The sequence below is a fragment of the Gekko japonicus genome, unplaced genomic scaffold (genome assembly GCF_001447785.1).
Source record: "Gekko japonicus isolate JY-2015 unplaced genomic scaffold, Gekko_japonicus_V1.1 scaffold1592, whole genome shotgun sequence".
In the NCBI taxonomy this organism is placed as follows: Eukaryota; Metazoa; Chordata; class Lepidosauria; order Squamata; family Gekkonidae; genus Gekko; species Gekko japonicus.
Window position 1 is genome coordinate 330,097 of NW_015175406.1, and position 19,897 is coordinate 349,993.

Below are 19,897 nucleotides of genomic sequence, written 5' to 3' on the forward strand. Positions count from 1 at the left end.
GTGGAGGCCAGACTCGCAAATAAGAAAAAGCAAGCTCAGGGTTCGTGGGTCGTATTTTGGGCTGTGGAAGAGGAACCAGCTCCATTCCTGGAGTTCTCTCGAGTTCCTGCACTTTTGGTTTTGCTTTTTGCCAATCCGCCTCCCAAGACTGCTCCAGGTGCTCCAGCCTGAGGGCTGCTGGGGGCGGGGCTTGAGTGCTCATTACTTGTGGAGCTGAGGCTCAATGTCTCCAGCTGGTCTGCCACCTTCCCTTCCCTTGGTTTTCTCAGGGAGCCCGAGCAAGCTGGCTGCTGGAGGGAAGGAGAGCTGGTTTAAACCACCGTCCTTTGGCTTGCTCAGGATCCCCACGGCTGCAGAGAGCCCGAGCAAGCCGGCTGCTGGAGGGATGTGCATTCAGTTTGTCTAAACTGAATCCACCCCCGAAAATGGCCCATTCGGGCCCCTTTCAGGCTGCTGCGGGCTGTATCAGATTCTCTGATCTGAATCGGCTTCCCGCAGTTCAGCCCCATTATATCCTATGGGCCATTGAAGTCAATGGCTAAAACATAGGGTATATTCTGGGGGTTGGAGGAGAGGGGGTTTGAGGGAGAGGCTCCAAAATCGCAGAGTAGCTGCTGGAGCCTCTCCCCAAGATACCCGCCATGTTTCAGGAACATTGAACCAGGGGGTCCAATTCTACGGGGCCCCAAACAGTTTGGATCCAGTGGCACCTTTAAGACCAACAAAGTTTTATTCAAGGTATAAGCTTTTGTGTGCCTGCACAGGTACCTTTCACCCCAAAGACAGATCAAGATGGGTAGCCGTGTTAGTCTGTCTGTAGCAGTAGAAAAGAGCAACCCAGCATCCATGCTAAATAATGCAGTTTCAATCCACTTCAGCAACTGATTTCAAGTGTATTTTGCCATTTAACACAGTAAAATCCAGTTGCAACGTGCATTGAAAGTGGATTGAAATGTGTGTGAAATTGTGTGTGAAATTGAGAGTCCATCGAGTGGCAAGATCTAACAATGGAAGCCGAGGCGGAGCCACGGAGGAACGCGGTGATGTAAAGGCGCAGGCACGGCGGAGCCGGAATGGATGATGGCCGGGCTGTGGCTGACATGGGCCGCGCGCCGAAGAGACCGCCAAAGCTGGAGGACCTGCCCCTAGACACCGGAGACGGGACGCCGACCCTGAAGACCGCCTGGAGGAAGATTGCCGGAGCCAGAGAACAACAGCCCTGCCACCTGGGTGCCAGTAGGCAACCCTACCCCTGTATACTTTGTGGCCTGAGTTAGGGAAAAATGTATTTGAAACTACCTGTAAACCGCTCAGAGACCCTTCGGGGTCAGAGCGGTAAATAAATTGAATGTATAAATAAAAATAAAAATAAATTAGCACCTTAAAGTAACAAAATGTGTGGAGATTATGAGCAGAGACTCATGAAAGCTCCTACCCCACCACTAATTTTGTTAGTCTAAGTTGCCACTGGGCTCTTGCTCTTTTCCAGGGCTATTTTTGGGCAGGAACGCACAGGAAGGGAGTTCCGGCTGGCTTCCAAGTTGCCCACGCCTAGCAGGAACTCATTAGCATAATAGGCCACACCCAACAGCAGAAACTCATTTGGATTGGCTACATTAGGGGTGTGTGGCCTAACATGCAAAGGAGTTCCCGCTACAAAAAAAGCCCTGGGTTTTGACAACAAACAAGGTAAGCAGAATAAGAAGCAAAAGGTGGGTGTGGCTGGATGAGCACACTTCTGGTAACATGGGGGTGTGGCCTCATATGCCAATGAGCTGTGCTGTCAGGGGTGTGGCCTAATATGCTAATGAGTTTCTGATGTTGGGTGTGGCCTATTAAGCTAATGAGTTCCTGCTGGGTTTTTTCTACAAAAAAGAGCTCTGCTCTTTTCTATCCCCACCAGTGTTCCCTCTAAGCTTTTAGCCCCTGGCTCACACATTTCTGTCTTCGCTCAGGAAGGAGGGCTCCAGAACAAACTAATTTATGCAGTATCCAAATCGCTGGCTCACAACTTTAATGCCAGTAGCTCACAAAGTAGAATTTCTGCTCAAAAGACTGGACAGCTTAGAGGGAACATTGATCCCCACCCCGGCAATCCATAACAAACCCAACCTGCAGCAATAAAAAAGATGGGCAAGAAAACTGGAGAGAAAGCATACAAGAAAGAATGTGAAGATCCAGAGGCACCGAACTTTCCTTCTGCATGGAAAGTAAACGCCAACGGCTATGAGACTTCACCAAAAGGGTTAAAGCCACTGAATTGCGCTTCGGTGGGCGTAGGGAATGCCGCACAGAAGCGTAGAGTGAAGCCACTTCCGGTGCCCTTTCTTCCCTCTCCTTCCTGGTGGGAATCTGACTTTTTGAATTGCCTCCTCCGCTTCACCGGGCTGTCCGGGGAGAGGGGCTGCTACCCTGCTAAAGTCGCAAAGGGAGGTGAGTTTTGGGGGGCATTCTGGAGGAAAGGGGAGGCGTGTGCAACGCCTTGGTGATGGAGAACAGCAGCACTAGTGGCTAGGCTGACTGCAAGAGGGGGGTGGAAAACACTCGATTCTCCCGGAGGAGAAAGAAGAGAAGCCACATTCGCCTTCCCGAACTAACTTTCCCCACCTCCTAAAGATTCCCCCCCCCCGCAAGCAAATCAGTTCTGCGATCAAGTGAGAACCACCATGAACCGATGGCAATGTGGCGCCGTTTTGACTGAGGCTTAAATAACCTTTCTTCTCCAAGTGCGCAAAATGGGCGTTCTTTAGCCAAAGCTGCGGTGGACTGGATCCGCTCCGGAGCTGACTTTGAGACCAGGCTGGGGTCGCCCTGTTAGTAGCCCTAGAAAAGGGCAAGAGTCCAGGAGCACCTTAAGGACTAACAAAATCTGTGGCAGGGCATGAGCTTTTGTGAGTCTTCAGTATCCGAAGAAGTGAGCAGTAACTCAGAAAGCTCTTTTTTTGTTTGTTTTTGTTCAGTCGCACAGTCGAGTCTGACTCTTTGCGACCCCACGCCTTCCGGTCTTCCTCTGAAGTTTGCTGGATTTCATGTTCGTTGCATCTATGACAGTGTCTAACCATCTCATCCTTTGCCGTCCCCGTCTTCTTTGACCTTCAGTCTTTCCCAGCATCAGGGTCTTCTCCAGTGAGTGCTCCCTTCTCATTTGGTGGCCAAAGTATTTGAGCTTCAGTTTCATTATCTGGCCTTCCAGGGAACAGTCAGGGTTGATTTCTTTTAGGAAGCTCATATACCCTGCCACAAATTTTGTTAGTCTTCATGGTGCTACTGAACTGACTTTTATTAGCAATAGTTTTCGACATGCATTGCATTGTCCTGTTGCCCTAAACAGGCATCATTGCTTGTGCTTTTCTTTTTCTTTCCCATCTCCTGTCCCCCAGCTCAACTGCATTGTTTTGTTTTACTAGGAATCTTTGCTGTTAGATTTCACATGTTAGCATATCTTGCGGTCAGCTCACTGGTTGACTGAGAAGGGTTTTTTTCATATTTGTGATCTGCCTCGAGTTCCAGTGGGAAAGGTAGAACTATACATAAAAATGGATTATTGTTATTTCTCCCTCGTGGGCACTCAGTGAAAAGAACTCGTGGGCACTCAATGAAATTGCTGAGCAGTCGGGTTAGAACGGATAAAAGGAAGTACTTCTTCACCCAAAGAGTGATTAACACATGGAATTCACCGCCACAGGAGCTGGTGGCAGCTACAAGCATGGAACAGCTTCAAGAAGGAATTAGATAAGCATATGGAGCAGAGGTCCATCAGTGGCTATAGTTTTGGCTACTGTGTGGCAGAGTGCTGGACTGGATGGGCCATTGGCCTGATCCAACATTGGCTTCTCTTGTGTTCTCATGTTCCCTGCCAACCCCTCAAAAAAGAAATCACAATGCTATGATTTAAAGTTTTCAGTGGGTTTAGAACTCTGCCTAGGATCATAGAGCTAGAATGTTTAAAAATGCCTAAGATCAGAAGGACTCTGCTGCATCAGAAGTGTAAGTCCTGTTCCCATAGTGGCCACCAGCCAGTCCCCCCCCCCCCAGAAGGGCTATAAGACAGGCACAGAGGGTAGCACTCCCCCTGCACACACACACTTCTATTTGGAGGTATGCCACCTCGGAACATGGAGATTCCATTTATGCATAATCTCTAACAATTGTTTGTATTATGTTCTGTTAAATAGGGATGTACATTTAAGATCAGAAACGAGGGAACTGTTGTTTTGCTCTTCCAGGGCCTTCTGTTGCTGATCTAATGAACTTCCAAGGCAGAATAATGGTACAAGATTGCTGAACTATGATTTGTTAATAAATTCAGACTTAGGGTGCGATCGCACACACTAAATTAATCTGCTTTCAATGCACTTTCCAAGTGGATTTTACTGTGTGAACTGGCAGGATCCAGTTGTAAAGTGTAGTGAAAGTGGATTATTTAGTGTGTGTGATCACAGCTGTCTGTTACTCCACCATTTTAGCAGGGATCTGGGATTCCTCACTCTCTATAGGTGTCTTGCATATTCCATCCCTCAGGGAAGTAAATGGATGCAACTGTCTATTGTTTTGGCTCCTCTTGTTTCCTCCATCTGGTGCTAGATTTCCTGTTAAACCCACCGACAAAAGTTGGGAGAGGCCCTCAGGTGATTCTTCTTTTGACTAGATCTTCTTTTAAGCCTCCCTCATTGTAACATCCCCCCTCCCCTTTCTGTTGTGTTGTGTGGAGCGTTTACTCCTGAACATTTAAATTTCCTTAATCTCTTTAAGTGCCGCCCGGACTAGCTTCCCCAGTTTAATTGTTGTTGGATCCATGCCAGAAAAAGCTCCACTTCTGCACACCAGTGAATTTATTCAAGCTATTTATAGTTGGCCTCTGCGCGCAAAATATTTGTAAAACGTAGGGTTGTCAACTCTGGGTTAGTAAATTCCTGGAGATTTGGGGATGGAGCCTGGGGGATGTGGGGCTTGGAGAAGGAAGGGACCTTAGTGGGGCATTATGTCACAGCGTCCACCCTTCAAAGCAGCCATTTTCTCCAGGGGAACAGACTATTTATATCTATTTAGCTAGCACTTTATGATTGTGGATTGTTTTAAACCGGTTTTATCTATGTTTACAATTTTATCTTTTGTAAGCCGCCCTGAGCCTGCCTCGACGGGGAGAGCAGGGTATAAATCCAACTAATAAATAAATAAATAAATCTCTGTCATCTGGAGATCCGTTGTAATCCCAGGAGATCTCCAGGCTCATCCTAATGGCTTCCAATATTACAAGTAAAACCAAGCAGTACAATTTAAAAAATCATAGCAGCAAACCTCTGTTACACACACATGAAAACATTGACCACCTCCACCCCTGGCCAGCTGTCAGCCTGAGAGGCACTTTTAAAAATCAAACCTCAGTAGCCCTTACGACAAGCCTTCAGAGTAGGCTGGTTCTGCTGTCTCATATTCCAGATATTGACAGAGACTTTTAACTGGTCTAAGGCTAACGGATTCCACCTGGAGGAGGGAGAATCTGGGAAACTTCCCTAGTTCATACTCCCAAGAGTCAGCTTATAGTAATTCTTCACTTTGTGCCCCAGCTAAAATTATTTGCCAGTATTGTTAACATACATACAGACTTATGGTTGCCCTTCATTTGCAGCCTTTGAAGGGACTTGGGAGTTCCGTTTGGCATCGGTGAAATGTTTGGTCAATGAAAGGTTGTTAGTGACTTCTTACATTCTCAACCGGGTTGCTTTCATTTTGGCTTCTTCTTCCCAGAATGCAAAGGTTCAGTCTGATATCCGCTAGTTACACCCCTGGACCCGGCTCAGCATCCTATGCTTGGTGGGTACATGAGAGAAGAGGGCCTTTTCAGGGGCAGCCCCACAGTTATGGCACAGCCTCTCCAGGGAAGTGTGCCTGGCCCCCTCACTTGCCATCTTCAAGAGGCGGTTGAAGACAGGTTTATTTAGGACTGCATTTTATTTATTTTATTTATTTATCAAATCATTTGACTGATTTGATTTTTATTTATTAGCAGTCCTAACTGGAGTTTTTAAATTGTGACCTTTCATGCTTTTTGTAATTTATATTGCTTTTATTGTGTTTTTTAAATAATTATTTTGTTTATATAGTAAGTCACCTTAACTATAATCATTTTGTTTATATTGTAAGTCACCTTGAGTTCCACAAGGGAGAAAAGTGCCTAATAAATGTTTTAAATAAATAAAAATAAGTGAATAAATATGCAGGATGAGGACAGAGAGGCTTTAATACCAGGGCCCACATATGTGTCTCGCTCCCTCCCCCTAGCCTGATGAAGAGTTCTGGAGGACTCAAAAGTTTGCAGTCTGTGTGGTGTTATTTTATTGGTTTTGCTAAAAAAAAAAATACAGGGATTTGGCTTTGGATTTGTGTCAGAGGAGAGATTTGAACCCAGGACTGTGAAGCGCTTAGCTCATGCTTCTAACTGCTGCAGAACAGAAGTTCTGATGCTTTTTATGTTTGCTCCTAGCAACAGTTTGCAGCATCACCACTGCCTCCTGCTGGCTGACTTGGAGAATTTCCTGCTGTTGAAACCGGCTGACCCAAAGCTTGGAAATGGAGGAGCAGTTCACAGCAGCCTCTAAACTATGGCTGGGAACTGGAGGAACAGCAGAAGCCCCGCAAGTTGTACATGTAAGGAGTATCGGACAGTTGCAGACAGCAGCAGCCCCACAGCAAGTGAAATGCGACACTGGGGAGAGGTTGCAACAACGCTGGGAGGCCCAGTTGCAGGAGTTCCTGAGGACACTGCAGGCCTCTGACTCTGAACGGGGGAACCCACAGATGTCTGAGGAGCCCACGCCTTGGGACGACGCTCAGGCTTTCCTGGCCTCTTTTGAGCAAGTTGTGTCGGCGTGCCGCTGGCCTCGAGACAAGTGGGTCACCTTTCTCTTGCCGGCCCTCAGCGGAGAAGCTGAGCAGGCTTTCAGCAGCCTCAGTGTCCGAGACAGAGAGGATTATGGGAAGGTGAAGGCCGCCATCTTGCGAAGAGAAGCCGTCGTGAGGGAGAGGCAGCGTCAGTGCTTCAGACAGCTTTGCTATCAAGAGGCAGAGGGGCCGAGAGCGGTTTATAGTAGACTTCAGCAACTTTGCCGTCAGTGGCTGAAAGCGGAGAGGCACTCAAAGGAGGAGATCTTGGAGCTGCTGATCCTGGAACAGTTCCTGACCGTCTTGCCCCAGGAAATGCAGAGCTGGGTCCGGGAACATGGCCCAGAGTCCAGCACACAGGCCGTGGCCCTGGCCGAGGATTACTTGTCGAAGCAGCGGCAAGAGGCTGAGAAGCAGCAGCAAAAAGCACCAGAGTTGGAGGCGGATGAATTCAAAGGGCTGCAGGCTGCGCAATACGAGGATGAGGTGAGGTGGATTGAGAAGATCTGTCATTTTTTGATGGCTTTAATGTTTACAGAGTCCAGGCACTGAGAATCCAGAGAGGGAACCAAAGTCTTGCAAGTTCAAACTTGACCAAACAAAAATGGTATTTGGAGATTGAAAAAAATGGTAATTAAAGATGTCATCTCATACCATACACAGGGCCAGTCTAAGCCTGCGTCTGCTTTTTAGCCAACAGTTAACTTCTCCCTCTAGAAGGTCTGCTGAGATTGCATATCCTGTGGTCCAAAAGCTACCCCACCCCAGCCAACAGTCAATTCTCTCTCCAGAGGGTCTGTTGAGATAGCATATCCTGTGGTCCAAAAGTTACCCCACCCCTATAGTGCGTCTGCTTTTTAGCTAACGGTTATCCTCTCCCTCTTTCTTAAAGCAAGCCAGCCTGCTCAAAGCATTTAGGTTCAGATATATGGGTATGTAGCTAAGCACCTCTGGATTTATAAGATTTACAAGAGGGGGACCCGCGATACTCGCGAGGGGGGGGGGAGGAAGCAGCAGGATGTCTGGTTTCATTAATCAATTGATTTCAAGCAATATTTTTTTCTACTACAGTTTAAAGCAAGGTATTTAAGATTTTCTTTATCAGAAGTCCCTTTATTTCATTTCTCACACCATTTTTGCACCCACCAAGTGTTCTGAGCCAGCAGGTGGGGGTCAGGTGGGGCTTTTGCCCTGCAAGGCTTCTGACTGACCACTGAAGATCTGATTTGGCTATGCAGATTAAAATAGCATGCTCTCTCATTCCTCTTGTTTTGTTCTCTCTCACGCCTCTTGTCTTGTTCTCTCATGCCTCTTGTTTTGATGTGACAAATAAGCGTCTTGTTAAGGGCCCGCCCTTCCTACCTGGTGTGTGTAACAGGTTCTGTGGTGCAGAGCGGCCTTGAACCTGCTGAGGTACCCTGTCCAGAGATAGGCTTGCCAAGTCCCCCCGGGGGGCGGGGAAACCCCTGCCCGAGAGGCCCGTTCCCCGCCGGTGGCGGATCGGGCCCCGGGGGGAACCCCACCCCCAAAGCATGCGATGTACCCGGCGTCAGCACGTCACCCAGAAGTGACGCAGTCACGTCGGGCGCGTTGGGGGCGGGGCTGCGGTCATCCGAAGGAAAACTCTATGGTTTTCCCTCGGATGATTGTGGGCCTGCCCCCGGCGTGCCCGACGTGGTTGCGTCACTTCCGGGTGACGGAATTGCGGCACGTGCTTTGCGCGCGCGCACAGCCTCCCAGAGCAGCGCTGGACTCCCCCGCTATACAGACGGTAAGGACTTGGCAACCCTATCCGGAGAAGGGAACTCAAATCTCCCTTCAAGGGTTTATTTACTTTACGTGAGAACCATTTATACTTTATATATTGAAATAATCCACAGATCACAGTTAACATTATTAAATACTTTATTTTCAGTGAAACAAAGCTTTGTTGTTCATCTCCCTGTGTCTTGTCTCTCGAGTCAAATGTCCAAGGGAAAGCGATCTCTGTTTACCTCACCTAGCCTTGGTCTAACAGCTTCCCAAATAAGAGACCATCAGGGAGCCCATCACTTACACTGAAACCAAGTGTTTTTAGGAAGTAAAAACCAGGACCAGGTAGGCCTTTTGCCCAGCAAGGCAGAAGATTGACGATTGGAGATTTGATCGGCTGTGCAGGTTTTTTAGAATATTGCTTTGGCACCAGCTGCTGTCACAGCACGAGGGTCTACACACTGTGTTACTGAAATTAAGCTGTGGCAGCCATTTTGTGGCTGGCTCTGCCTCCCGCAAGAGCCATTTTGTGGCAGCCATTTTGTAGCTGTGCCCACCATGCCATATCGGAATTCCAAATGTCCCCGCAGGCTCAAAAAGGTTACACGCTGCCAATCTTTATTTTAAAGCTTGCCATCCCCCTTTTCATTTGATTGTGGGCAGTTGGGGTTTAAAGAACCTAGAGGAGAGGCCAGTGTGTGTGTGTGTGTGGGGGGGGGAAACTGGTCATTCTTCAGTCCAGAAGGCAGTTGCCTCAGAGCCTCCCCCACCCGACCACTGCCACATAAGTACACATTATGCACCTGTGTTTTGGCCCCTGTGTGACACAAAGTGTTGGACTGGATGGGCTATTGGCCTGGCCCAACATGGCTTCTCTTATGTTCTTACATTGTCTGTTGGCTGTGGCAGCTGTTAACATCATTTGACTAGATATTAAATACGAACTGGGCGTGGCAGAGAGGGAGAAAGGGGTGATTTAGGCCATGGTGGAGGACAGCCTTTTAACATGAGCAGCCATGGAATTTTTAAAAAATAGTGATTTCATCCCCTCAGTTTTGAATCTGAGGAAACAGCGGACCTCTGAGCACACACAGAGTGCTTTTGGTCTGTGACAGAGGTAGTCACAAGGTATAGATAGTTGCCCCGATTTTGTACCAAGTGGTCCCTGGGTCCTGCCCTTGCCTGTGCTCACAAGAAGAAATTGACCACGGATCCGTGCTTCCTGTTGTACATGGCAGAAGTGGTAGATTACTTGTGGATCCTTCCTGAAAACGTGTAATACACAAAACTTTCAAGACAGAAAGTTTTGGGGAGGGGGAATCTGTTTTTTCCATGACACGTGGTGTAGTTTCTGCCTCTGGAAAAGAGAAATGCAAGATCCTCTACTGGAAACCTTTTCTGATGGCAGTGCTGTTTCAGATGGCCTGCCCAGCAGAAACAGACTTCTGTATGTCCTTCTGTGTGGGTTACATTTTCTGAGGGCCATTTTTGGTCGCCGTGGGAATTGCCTTCCTGTTCAGATTTCCCAGAAACTAATTTGTTCGGCTTCTCCCAGATAGCTGCAACGTGGTACAGATCTAGCTCCCGTATACAGAAACTACTTTAAAAAGCCGTGTTGTTGAGTCTCCGTAGCTGGCCAGTTGTCACGAACAGTGTTGGCGCTGCAGGATTTTGAAACGGTGTCTAATAAAGCACTTATATTCTTCCACGATGCTGATCCCGAGGTGTATTTTCTCTTGTACTTCATATAACTGTTATTCATTCGCCATGAAGAGAGCCATGGGTGACAGCGCCCCTCTGGATGGAAATGTTGCCGGTGAGTTCACTACAGAAATTGTGTTGGGAGTGCCATCTTTGAGTATCCTTTCCCTGTAGACCATTGGTGGGGCCCGAAGCTGAGAGAAAGGGGCTTACTGTTGGCACTGCAATGTATTTTTTTAAATTTATTTTTAAAAATCCATTAAAAAAAAGAACAGGTGGGGAAAACACAGAATTCCTAGGGTTGCCAAGTTGATCTATGCCGGGAGCGGGGGGCTCCTGGCCGGCGTCTGGTGTGCGCGCGCGTGCACAAAGTGCGCACACACCGCATGCACGTTACCCGGAAGTGACGTGACGACGCCAGGCACGCTGGGGGCGGGGCCACGGCCATACAAGGGGAAACCATAGAGTTTTCCCTTGGATGGCCATGGCCCCGCCCCCAGTGTGCCCGGCGTGGTCGTGTCACTTCCAGGTGACGCGCAGGTCGGGGAGGAAATCCCCCCGGGGCCCGATCCGGCAGCGCTGGGGAACGGGCCTCTGGGGTAGGGGTTTCCCCACCCCCCTGGGGACTTGGGAAGCCTAAGCATTTCTAAGGAGAGAGATATCCTTTTGAGTCCAAAGCTTGAGTCCAGTGGCACCTGTAAGACCAACAAAGTTTAATTCTGAGTGTAAGCTTTCATGTGCATGCACGAAGAAGTGTGCAGGCACATGGAAGCTTACCCCCCAGGATTAAACTGTGTTGGTCTTAAAGGTGCCACTGGACTCAAGCTTTGTTCTATTGCTTCAGACCAACACAGCTGCCCACCAGTGTTCCCTCTAAGCTGAGTTCGTGTGAGCGAGCTCACAGTTTTTTGGCCACTGGCTCACACATTTTTGTCTTAGCTCAGGAAGGAGGGCTCCAGAGCAAACTTAAGTTACGCAGCAGCCAAATCGCTCGCTCACAACTTTAATGACAGTAGCTCGCAGAGTAGGATTTTTTGCTCACGAGACTCCACAGCTCAGAGGGAGCATTGCCGCGCACCTGAACCGACCTTCTAAGTCCAGTGACTTCAATGGACATAGAAGGAAGTAACCAGGGCTATTTTTGGGCAGGAGCGCACAGGAACGGAGTTCTGGCTGGCTCCTGAATTGGTCACGCCCAGCAGGAACTCATTAGCATAATAAGACACACCCAACAGCAGAAACTCATTAGGATTGGCTACATCAGGGGTGTGTGGCCTAGCATGCAAAGGAGTTCCTGCTACAAAAAAAGCCCTGGGTTTTGACAACAAGGTAAACAGAATAAGAAGCGAAAGGTGGGTGTGGCTGGATGATCACACTTCTGGTAGCATGGGGGTGTGGCCTAATATAATGAGCTGTGTTGTCAGGGGTGTGGCATAATATGCGAAAGAGTTTCTGCTGTTGGGTGTGGCCTATTATGTTAATGAGTTCCTGCTGGGCTTTTTCTACAAAAAAAGCCCTGGAAGTAACTCTGTGTAGAATCGGCACTGTGCAGTCTTCAAGTTCTTAGTCTGATACTCTGACCACAACAGTGCTCTGTACAAACCACTCTAACCAATTTCCCACATAAAATCTTGCTCTGTAGTTTTAAGAATATTTTTGAGAAATTCAGGGTTGGTTTGTTCTTTGGTTCTTGTACAATTAGAGAAGTTAGTTATATAATTTATATGATGGGCAGCCCCTTTCTTTCAGAAGGTTCCAGTGAGAACTCAATTTTATTTTTTTTACTGTGTGTAAAACAACATCAGCTTTTGGAAAAAAATACGATTCTGCTTCCTGAATACGCTGATGCAAAAAAATGTCCACTGCTGGTTACATCTTTGCTCTTCACGGAAGGATGACTCACGGTGGACACGAGCTACATTTTTTGGCCTATCCACGATCCACCAAAACAATGTTAAAAGAATATAAGAAATGGATATGCCAATCCCAAGACAAACATTTCCCAATATTTATCCTACCATTCTTTAATTTCTTCTAAGCATGGGAAAAAAACCACATTTTCAAACTTCCTTTTTGTATCTTTACCCGCAGTTTCAAATCAACCGTGCTCTGCAGCGCCGTTTGAACGTAAAATTGCACACATTTTGGCATTCAAGAAAACCAAAGCGTATCCAAAGGATATGAGTAAAAGCAAGCGACAGACCTTTAGGCGTTTGACAAAGAAATATGCCCTGAAAGGTAAGTATGCTATAAAGTAAAGACATCCTAGTGATTCTGTAACATCGGGGCAATAGTACTATTGAATAAAAAAGCAGGCTATCGTTTATGTGTTAATTCCTTTAGATCTTTATATCCTGTACATGAACACACATGAGGCTGCCTAATACTGAGTCAGACCCTCAGTCCGTTGAGGTCAATTTTGTCTTGGCAGCAGCTCTCCGGGGTCTCAGGCAGAAGTCTTTCATATCACGTCTGATCCTTTTAGCCGGAGATGCCGGGGATTGAACTTGGGACCTTCTGCATGCCATGGAGAGGCTCTGCCACTGAGCCACAACCTCTCCCATACTTTCCCTGCTTTTCTCCCCAATGGGGACCCAGACTGGTTTACAACATCAATCTCCCCTCCTTGATTTTATCCTCACAGCAACCCTGTGAAGTAGATCAGGATGGGTGGCCATGTTTATCTGTAGCAATAGACAATAGCAAGAGTCTAGGAGCACCTTCAAGACTCACCAGATTTGTGGCAGTGTAGGAGCTTCATTGAGCAGTGACTCATGAAAGCTCCTACCCCGCCACAAATGTTGTTAGTCTTTAAGATGCTCCTGGACTCCTGTAAAATAGGTTAGGTTGCCAGAGAGTGACTGGCCCAAGGTAACCCAATAAGCTTCTGCGGCAAAGTGGGGATTGGAACTTGAGTCTCCCGGATTCTAGTCCAGCAATCTTAACTACTTCGCCAGGCTGGGTTTCTAAAGGTTTAAATTTCATGCTTTATCTTCAGTGTGCCACAAGATCTCTATTTATTTACAATACACCTGAAGAACAATGCAATATTATTCAGGCTTAATTGAGTCTACAACCACAGTGTGTGTTTGTTTCTTAGGATTTTGTGTGCGTGTGTGTGTGCTTGCGAGCCTGGAAGTCATGGTGACTTCTGGCAAACCGTACTTGAGGTTAGGAGGTGACTTGTGTTGCCCGCCTCTGTGTCCCAGCTCTGGTATCCCTTGGAGGAATCCCATCCAAGTCCTGGCCAGGGTCGGCCCTGCGTCGCTTCCAAGATCTGATGAGACTGGGTTTGCCTGGGCTATTCAGGTCAGGGCAACCACAGTGTGTTTTGACTGCAGTGACTCTGCCTAGGATTGCACTCCGAAGCATGTCATTTGCCTCTGTGTGGTTTGCCATAACTTTATGGGTGCGTTCAGACGGGGCGTTTCAGCCGGCATAAACTGGTGCAGTTTATTCCGGCTGAAATGCGATCACACTTACCTCCCTCACAGCGGAGCCCATCGCTGTATGCCCGTTCACATGCTGCGGGTGTCGGCGATTTTTGTTTTTAAAAATCAATTTGAGCATTCGCGTAGGCAGCCATCCACAGAATGGCGATCTTTGTGCATGCTCAAAACACCCCGTATTACATTTAAACTTTAAAGGTAAGGACTTACCTTTAAAGTTTAAAGCCCAAACTGGCCTCCCTGAAGTCCTGGACTCCTCCGGAAAGTTAAATTAAGGGCCTTTTCTTTTCTTTTTTAAAACAAACGCCGGGCGAAGCTTCGTCCAAGCGCATATTGGCAACCTAAAAAAAAAAAATGGCGGGCGAAAATTGGAAGCCTCGGGCTTCCGAATGGAAGTGGCTAGACACCGGTGGAGAGCGGTCAGACGGGGGTAAACCGATTACAACCATTGTACTCAGGATACCACCACTTGGGGACCTAGTGGCAGAGTACAACGGTTTAAAGGGCTTTGCAACGGTTAGGGACGGAAGGCAGATGTTCTACGTGTGAATGCCGGTAAGTTCACCGATTGCAACCGGCACCTATTCCGTTGCAAATGCCCCGTTTGAACGCACCCTATGACTTGGATCCCACTGGGGATTTCTGTGAATGGAAGGGAGAGGCAATATTTATTCATTCCCCTCCACACTCTGCTGACCTCTGATTTCCCCCACCATTCCTGGGGGGGGTTTCTCCTTTCCCCCAGGAGCAGCATTTCAGGGTGGGGTGGGAGTGGGAAGGTGGGGAACTCCTGTTTTGTGGACAGAAATCTCCATAGAGGCCCTCAGTGAGAGTGAAGCCCCTCTTTTTGCCTCACCCCCCACACATTAAGAGCACAGCACAAGAGCAACCAAACAAAACTTGGACAGACACCAACAGAACGCCTGAAGAAACTACTGCTGTCTTGCAGGGGAGTCCAGTTTACCACAGAAGACCCTGATCATATTATGGCAGCAATGGCTTTGTCCCGCGTAGGCCACCACCACATAGATGACCCATGGAAAGGTTGACGGCACCCCTCATTGAGAAGCTCGGGGCAGGCCGTGTAGGTCTTTGGATGCTCATGTGAATTGGTCAGGAAGGGGGGTTGGCCCTATAGCACAGAGGTCTCTGACATGGGGCCCAGGGGCACCACGGCACCCACCAGCACGTTTCCTGGTGCCCACCAAATGTGTTTAGAAAGTGGCTGGGGCTGGTGCAGGTCTTTCCTAGCAGGGCGTCTGAGGGGCCATTGGCGATCTGATTGGTTGTGCAGATTAAAGTAATGCTTTGCCACCACAGTGTTTTCTTTCCCAGTAATTATTTTTTTAAAAAATCACCCCTCCACTTAGGCTTCCTCTCTGTGTGGGTGGCTCCACTTCCTGAAGTAGCCATTTTCTGGCTGGCACCACCTCTTGCGGCAGCCATTTTGTGATTTCCCCAGTTTGGTGTAGTGGTTAAGTGCATGGACTCTAATCTGGGAGAACCGGCTTTGATTCCCCACTCCTCCACTTGCACCTGGTCTGATGACCTTGGGCAAGCCGTAGTTCTGATAAAAGCTGTTCTTGAAAAAGAGCAGTTTCTGTCAAGAGCTCTCTCAGCCCCACCTACCTCACAGGGTGTCTGTTGTGGGGAGGGGAAGGGAGAGGAGTTTGTAAGCCGCTCTGAGACGCCTTTGGGTAGTGAAGGGCGGGGTATAAATCCAATCTCTGCTCTTCTTCTTCTACTCTGTGTCAGTGTTCCAAAGGTGCCCACAGGCTGAAAAACATTGAGAGACCCCTGCCTGATTATGAGATTGACAACTGGGTTTCGCAGATGGGGTTGCCAACCTCCAGGTGGTGCCTGGAGATCGCCTGCTATTACAATTGATCTCCAGACTACAGAGATCGTTTCCCTTTGGGGAAAATTGCTGCTTTGGAGGGGGGAACTCTATGGCATTATATGTATCCCTCCCCTCCCCAAACCCCACCTTCCCCCAAGCTCCACCTCCAGAATCTCCAGGTATTTCCCAACCTAGAACTGGCAGCCCTATTCACAGATCATGGAAACAGCTTACTACTTCATGGCATTAGTTCCTGAGTAATACACGCAGGGCTTTTTTTGTAGAAAAAGCTCATCAGGAACTCATTAGCATAATAGGCCACACCCAACAGCAGAAACTCATTAGCATATTAGGCCACACCCCTGACAGCACAGCTCATTGACATATTAGACCGCACCCCCATGTTACCAGAAGTGTGCTCATCTAGCCACACCCACCTTTTGCTTCTTATTCTGTTTACCCAGGGCTTTTTTGTAGCAGGAACTCCTTTGCATGTTAGGCCACACACCCCTAATGTAGCCAATCCTAATGAGTTTCTGCTGTTGGGTGTGGCCTATTATGCTAATGAGTTCCTGCTGGGCGTGGCCAACTTGGAAGCCAGCCGGAACTCCGTTCCTGTGCGTTCCTGCCCGAAAATAGTCCTGGATACACGTATGGCTCCCACTGGGCTGGATCCAGCCCAAGAATCGTGGGTCTCACATCTGCTTTCCTTCCCCCCCTTCCTTCCCCACAGCTGTTTCCAGGCCTGGGATATAGGACTCCTGTGCACGTGGGGAGGCTGCGTGGGGGAGGTGGAAGGGGTGGTGGTGAAGCCAATCCCTTCTTCCACCAGTAGAGCACGGACGGAAGAGGCAGGAAGGGCAACTATGACCACTTCCCCCTCCGCATGGCAGCTGCTTGATCTGCATCACTTTAGCCCGCACTGGTCCTGCAGCCAGGTCAGGAAGGAAAAGACTGCTGCGGGGAGGGAGATGGTCTCTAACCACCAGTACCTTCCCATTAACTTTTCCGTCCCCTTCGCTCCCTGCAGGAGGAGAACTATTTTACGGGAAGCGATTAGTTGTCCAAACTCGGCGCGATGCCCAGCGGATCTTCGCTGACTTTCACAGCAGTAGCCATGGGGAACACAGAGGCATTAACAAAACCAAGATGGCAATAAGGCAGCAATATTACTGGCCAGGAATGACACAGGATATAGGAGCATGGGTATGTCGCTGCGCCGTGCTTTAAAAAAAAAAAACTTTTGCACGTTGTATAATTGCAAAAACACTGTAATCAGATTCCACAGTGAAGTATGCCCAAGGCATCTTTTGACATGACGTGTCTTCTTTGCTTCTAGGTGTCAACATGCCATCCGTGTCAAAAATCGAGGGCGTGTCCTTCACAGAAGACAGTGATGGCAGAAGAACCACGGTGACTAGTTGTATAATAGGTGCTTTAATATCTTTTCCTTTTTTCTGAATTGCACAGAATCTTCAGCCTGGACTGAGTATCGAGGCTGTAGTCTGTTGCTTCATCTGTGTTCTCTGTTCCAAAGGTTGTCTTTAGAATTGTCTTTGTCGGGTCAGGAAGTGAGCGGTGACTCACGAAAGCTCATACTGGAATAAACGTCACTAGTCTTCAACATGCCACTGGACTTTTGTTTTATTTTGCCACAACAGCCTAATATGGCTACACCTTTGTAATAATAAGAACACAAGAGATGCCAATGTTGGATCAGGCCAGGGGCCCATCCAGTCCAACACTCTGTGTCACACAGTGGCCCAATGGGTAGTGGAAGGTCCATCAGCAGGGCCAGATCTCCAGAAACCCTCCCACTGCCCCCCCCCCAAGCACCAAGAATACAGAGCATCACTGTCCCAGACATAAGAACAGAAGAGAAGCCATGTTGGATCAGGCCAATGGCGCATCCAGTCCAACACTCTGTGTCACATAGTGGCCAAAACCCAGGTGCCATTGGAAGGTTCACCAGTGGGGCCAGAACTCCAGAAGCCCTCCCACTGTTGCCCCCCAAGCACCAAGAATACAGAGCATCACTGCCCCAGACAGAGCGTTCCATCTATACCTTGTGGCTAATAGCCACTCATGGACCTCTGCTCCATATGTTTATCCTTTTTATCATCTTTGTTGGATGAGGAACCCCTTCTTCCAGTAGTATAACATTCCCCCCTCTGTATCACGTGGTATTTTCTTGGTGGAAGAAAGTCAAAGGACGCAACTTACAGTTCAATCCTATACATGATTACTCAGAAGTAGGTCACTTTTCATTCAGTGGTGGGGTGCTTACTCCCAGGTAAGTGTTCTTTGGATTGCAGCCTTGGTATAACTGAGTCACGGCAACCAGCCCAATATATATATTTTGAATGGGGTTTTTCCCTTGAGGATTCTGTCATGTCTGTATTTCACAGTTCAGGATCAAACTAGTAACATAATGTCAACTTTAGGGGGATTTTATATTTCCTGATATTTAATACTCTGCATTAACTTATTCTTCATGCATGTCGACTTTTGATTCCCCCCCCCCAAGCATAAATTATACACTTTCTGATTATACGCTTTCTGATTTAATGACTGAAACACCTTGGAATGTCATAATACCGCTTTTACAGTTTCTCCACAACATGGATTTTGAAGCTGTGGAAGGTATTAAGAATGGGTCTTTATACTCCCTTTTCTAGAAACTGCAAAGGGAAAACTGCAAGCACCCTACTTTCTTGGTGGTACTGCTGTTTTGCAATTTTGTTAAAATGTACATATAAATGTGTGGTCATGGACTGACTAGAAAATGTCTGTCAGAAAATGCAGCCAATGTAGAAAGTATGGTGGGTGGGAGCCACTGTTCCCTCTAAGCTGTGCATGTGAGCGGCCGCTCATTAACACAGGAAGCCCTGCTCAGCAGCAGTCTGGAGCCACGCAGGGTCTCACACTGCCCATTGCCTATTTTAATTTCGCAGCAGTGGTATTCTACTCAGGATATGAATTGCTGTGCTCTGCAAAAATGAGAGGGAGCATTGATAGAGCCTGTTTCTAATAGGGACTCCTAACAGAAATGACCTTGCTATGACAGTCAGTATCCGGGAGAAAATCTTGTGTTCCATAAACTGACCCACATCGTAGATAAGTGGCACTCAGAGCAGCTCACAGACAGCCACGTTTGCAGCTGTGCAAGTGTGCGTTATGTGCTGTTATGCCGCTTCCGACCTATGGCAACCCTATGAATGAATGACTTCCAAAAGGTTCTGTTGTTAACAGCCTTGCTCACGTCTTGGAAACTGAAGGTCTTGCATGTCCCTGTGGGACTGGATGCAGTTCTGCAGGGCCTGTAAGGCAGAAATATTCCACCAGGCGTTCAGTTGAGGACAGCAGTGAATTTTTAGCACCATCTGTTAGGCTACTTGCTGTGTTTTGTTGGTTTTAATTGGCTTTTAATGATGTATTATACAATACTATTGTACACCGCCCTGAGCTCTATCCTTCAGGGGAGGGCAGTTTAAAATGGAATTTAATAAATGAAGAAGAAGAGTTGGATTTATACCCGGCCCTTCACTTGGAGTCTCAGAGTGGCTTAGAATCTCCTTCCCTTCCTCTCTCCACAACAGACACCCTGTGAGGTAGGTGGGACTGAGAGAGCTCTGAGGGAACTGGGACTGACCCAGTGTCACCCAGCTGGCTGCATGTGGAAGAGTGTGGAATCAAACCCAGCTCTCCAGATTAGAGTCCGCCATTTGAGTCAATCCATGTTGGGTCTTCCTGTGTTCTTGCTGCCTTCAACTTTTCCCAGCATTACCATATTTTCCTGTGAGTCTTATATTTGCAATTATCATCAACCAAAAGAGCCATATTTACATCCATCCCTGGCATGAGACCTGCACCCAAGTCAGGCTTGCAGCTTATCCATTCCTCTGGCAGCAGCTGTTTCGAGATGGGAACCATCTGCTAATACAAGGCCCATCATTACCTTACCCATTCTCCTGAAAGATGGGGCAGATGCCACATTGGGGAACAGTGCTCAGAAGAGTAACAGAGGGCATGTCAAAGAGCCGCACATCACTCTCGAGCCATTGAGTGAGCATTGCTGCTAGATCGCTGCTATCGTATGTCGACTGCCATCTTCTTGTGAGCACAGATGGGGATCCTCCACTCGCAGTCTGAAGCGGTGCTGTCTAGTTTTGCTCGTGGTGGAAACAGCTGTCAAGTCACAGCCAATTTATGGCGACTCCGTAGGGTTTTCAAGATGCAGGAGACATTCAGAGAGACATTCAAAACAAGAGAC

The 19,897-nt window shown here is 47.9% G+C and overlaps 1 protein-coding gene across 1 annotated transcript in view; it reads left to right on the forward strand.

Annotated features, from left to right (window-relative positions):
• Positions 1–19,897, forward strand: part of LOC107122610 — a 49,095-nt gene that overhangs the window by 6,436 nt on the left and 22,762 nt on the right. Inside the window, exons 3-6 of the mRNA XM_015425722.1 lie at positions 6,673–7,368; positions 7,775–7,814; positions 12,427–12,573; positions 16,655–16,830. Of these exons, the coding sequence (XP_015281208.1) occupies positions 6,673–7,368; positions 7,775–7,814; positions 12,427–12,573; positions 16,655–16,830 (1,059 nt within the window). The remainder of the gene's footprint in view (positions 1–6,672; positions 7,369–7,774; positions 7,815–12,426; positions 12,574–16,654; positions 16,831–19,897) is intronic.